This window comes from Eimeria tenella, genomic scaffold (assembly GCF_000499545.2).
Source record: "Eimeria tenella Houghton genomic scaffold, Eth_scaff187, whole genome shotgun sequence".
NCBI lineage: Eukaryota > Apicomplexa > Conoidasida > Eucoccidiorida > Eimeriidae > Eimeria > Eimeria tenella.
In genome coordinates, this window is record NW_013541708.1 from 5,163 (window position 1) to 8,394 (window position 3,232).

General features: G+C 63.1%; 1 protein-coding gene across 1 annotated transcript in view; it reads left to right on the plus strand.

The window, feature by feature from the left end:
* The window catches only part of ETH_00021270 (Large protein with a UBR1-like ring finger related treble clef, related, related), a gene marked incomplete at both ends in the record, with an annotated part of 8,348 nt that overhangs the window by 2,637 nt on the left and 2,479 nt on the right, over positions 1 to 3,232 (plus strand). The window contains 2 exons of the mRNA XM_013373983.1: positions 563 to 944; positions 1,262 to 3,169. Coding sequence (XP_013229437.1) covers positions 563 to 944; positions 1,262 to 3,169 — 2,290 coding nt within the window. The remainder of the gene's footprint in view (positions 1 to 562; positions 945 to 1,261; positions 3,170 to 3,232) is intronic.

A 3,232-nucleotide genomic window follows, 5' to 3' on the forward strand; every position in this document is an offset into this window, starting at 1 on the left:
CCTTTTACCAGTCCGCCACTTTCGATGTGGACATGAGGGCTTTGCGGCTGCTGCTCTGCGCGCTGCCCCCCGAAGTCACTGTCCTGCTGCTCATACTCAGGCACGCTGCTGCTGCTGCTGCTGCTGCTGCGCTGCTGCTGCTGCTGCTGATGCGTTGCTGCTCATCTGTTGCTCCTGCTTTTCTGCTGCGTCTGCTGTGCGGCTGAACTGCGATTGCGCTCCTCCTGCTGGCCTGCTGCTGCTTCGGCTGCTGCGCTCCTGCTGCTACTATTGCTGCTGCTGCTGTTGCTGCTGTCCTGCTGCTGTGCTGTTGCGCTGCGTTGGGTGCTGTTATTTTGTTTTGCCGGCCGCTGCTGCCTTACCACCGCTGCTGCTCCGCTGCGCTGCTGTGGGGTTGCTGCCGCTGCTGCTGCATTTCTGTTGCAACTGCTGCTGCTGCTGCCGCTCGTGCTGCTGCAAGGCCTTGTATGCTGGCGGGCCGCTGCGGGGGCTCATGCTGCTGCTGCTGCTGCCTCTGCATGTAGAGCTGCTGCTGCTTCTGCTGCTGCTGCTGCTGCTCCAGGGCAGAACTACCGCTGGACTTGTCAGTAGTATTTGCTGCGGGTCGCCGCAGCAGCAGCGCGGAGCCCCCGACAGACACTTTCACCTACAGCAGCAGCAGCAGCAGCAGCAGCAGCAACGGCGGCAGCTGCGTGTTGGGTGAGTCCCCAACGGAGGTGTCGGAGTACATCCAGCAGCACCTGCAGGGCTTCCTGCTGCTGCTGCTGCAGCTGCTGCAGCCGCGGAATTCCCTGTTTCAGCCCGAAGGAGAAATGCTGCGCCATTTGCTGCGGCACCAACTCATGAGGGGCCCCCAGCCCCACAGCGCGCTGCAGGACATTATTTGCTGGCCCTACAGGCAGCAGCAGCAGCAGACGCAGCTCGTTGACGAGGTCCTAGCTGAGGTCAGCAGCAGCAGCAGCAGCAGCAGCAGGCGTAACGCGCGGCGGTGTAGTAGGCAGCAGCAGCGGCAGTAGCAGTGGTTTTGTAGCAGGGAGCGGCAGTTCTTGTAGCAGGGAGCAGCAGCAGGAGCAGTTGCTGTAGCACAGAGCAGCAGCAGAAGCAGCAGCAGCAGTTGTAGCAGAGCACTGAGAGCAGCAGCAGCAGCAGCAGCAGCACGACCCGGGCCGCGCCCTTGGGCATCCCAGCACTAGCAGCAGCACTAGCAGCAGCAGCAGCAGCAGCAGCAGGAGTTTGTGTTGCTGCGCGTTTGTGGGTGCAGATCAGCAGCTACAGAGCAGCAAAAGACATGGCCCCGGGGCAGTTTGTGCTGCTGCCGCAGCAGTGGCAGTACTATGACCCTCACTGCAGCTTTTTTTCGTGGGCAGAGTACGAGCAGCTGGAAGAAGAATTTGCTGCTGCAGCGAAACAAAACAAGTTGCTGCTGCAGCAGTGGCTGCCTCCGGCGCCGCTGTCGCCGCCGCTGCCTCAGGTGTACAGACAGGGCTTCTTCAGATTTGCGCTGAGTGCAGCAGTCCGCTGCGTGGTCTTTTTGCTGCTGCTGCAGCAGCTGCTGCTGCAGCAGCAGGACTCCAGGTACCTCTACCTCACTCTTTCCCTGCTGCTGCGCCTCATGGCCCTCGAGGCCCAGGCGCAGCAGCAGCTGCCTCCCGAAGAGCTGCAGCGCCTGCAGCAGCGGCAGCAGCAGCAAGACGCCCTTGTCGCCTTCTTCCGCGCGAACCCACGCATTGCCAGGAGCCTGGCAGCAGCAGCAGCAGCCCACCAGCAGCAGCAAGCAGCAGCAGCAGCAGCAAGCGCTGCTGCTGGCGAGTCCCCCTCCTTCCCCTCCGCCCAGACCCCCACCCCCGCCGCGGCCCCCAGCAGCAGCAGCCCCAGCAGCAGCAGCAGCAGCAGCAGCAGCAGCAGCAGCTTGAGCGAGAGCACGCTGGCTGCTGCAGTGGAAGCAGCAGAACTGGGGCTGCTGAGTGTGGAGGCCTCGCGGCTAGATGTCTTAAATGCTTCGCGGTGGGTCGGCAGCAGCAGCACGGAGTTGCTGCTGCGCTGCTTCACTCTGGTGCATGCATGGACTGGGGCGGGGCCCGAGGAGGAGAGCAGCTTCCGCAGCAGCAGCCACGCGGCCCTCGACCTCAGCAGCAGCAGCAGCAGCAGCAGCAGCAGCAGCAGCGGGGGGGGCGAGGAGCTGCTGCACGAGGTGGCTGTCGAAGACGCGGACATCATGGGGCTCATTCGCTTTGGAGCCAAGGGGACGAACAGCAGCAACCAAAGGCAACAGCAGCAGCAGCAGCAGCAGCAGCAGGAAGAGCAGCAGCAGCAGGAGTCAAGTGCTGCGGCTGCTATTGCTGCTGCAAGGCGCGCAAGGGATGCGTTCGTATACTCAAGGCGGCAAGCCGCAGCTGCTGACCAGAGAGATCAGCAGCAGCAGCAGCAGCAGCAGCAGCGGGAGCTGCCAGAGCCCATGGACGCTGAGGAAGGTGGGCCTCCTCCTTTCGCTTCTCCTACGGGAAGGGAGCAGCGGCAGCAGCAGCAGCAGCAGCAGCGACGTTTCGGTCCATCGCAGCAAGACCCGCAGCAGCAGCAGCAGCAGCAGCAGCAGCGGGAAGCAGCAGCAGCAGCAGCAGACAGCGAGAGGTTTGCTGCTTGGCTGCGGCGGCGGTTGCGGCTGTTTTCTGCGTGGCCGCTCAACAGCAAAGTGACAGAGGGACTTCTTGAGTGTCTTCCGCCAGAGACGAGGCAGAGCAGCAGCAGCAGCAGCAGCAGCAGCAATCCTCCAACCCTAGTGCAGATATCTGACACTGGGGTGGTGCTGCAGGACCTCACGGAGCAGCAGCAGCAGCAGCAGCAGGGGATCCCAGACCCGATCGACCTCGCGAGCGAAGCCTACGAGAAGTACTTGGGAGGTGTGCAGCAGCAGCAGCAGCAGCAGCAGGAACAGGAGCAGGAGCAGGAGAAGGAGCAGGAGCAGCAGCGGGAGCAGCAGAAAGTAGAGGCGGGCACAGTCGGCAGCAACAGACTCTCGCCGGATTCTCCATCAGCAGCAAACAGCCCGATTTACTCGGGCGCTGCTGCTGCTGCTTCTGCTGCTGCTGCTGCTGCTGCTGTCCCTGAGGCAGAGTGGCTGTGGAGCCGCATATTTCTTCAGGAAGAGGACAGCAGCAGCAAAATAGAAGAAGTACCAGAGGAGGCCACGGGCGCGCAGGCGGAGGCAGCAGCAGCAGCAGCAGCAGCTGCTGCT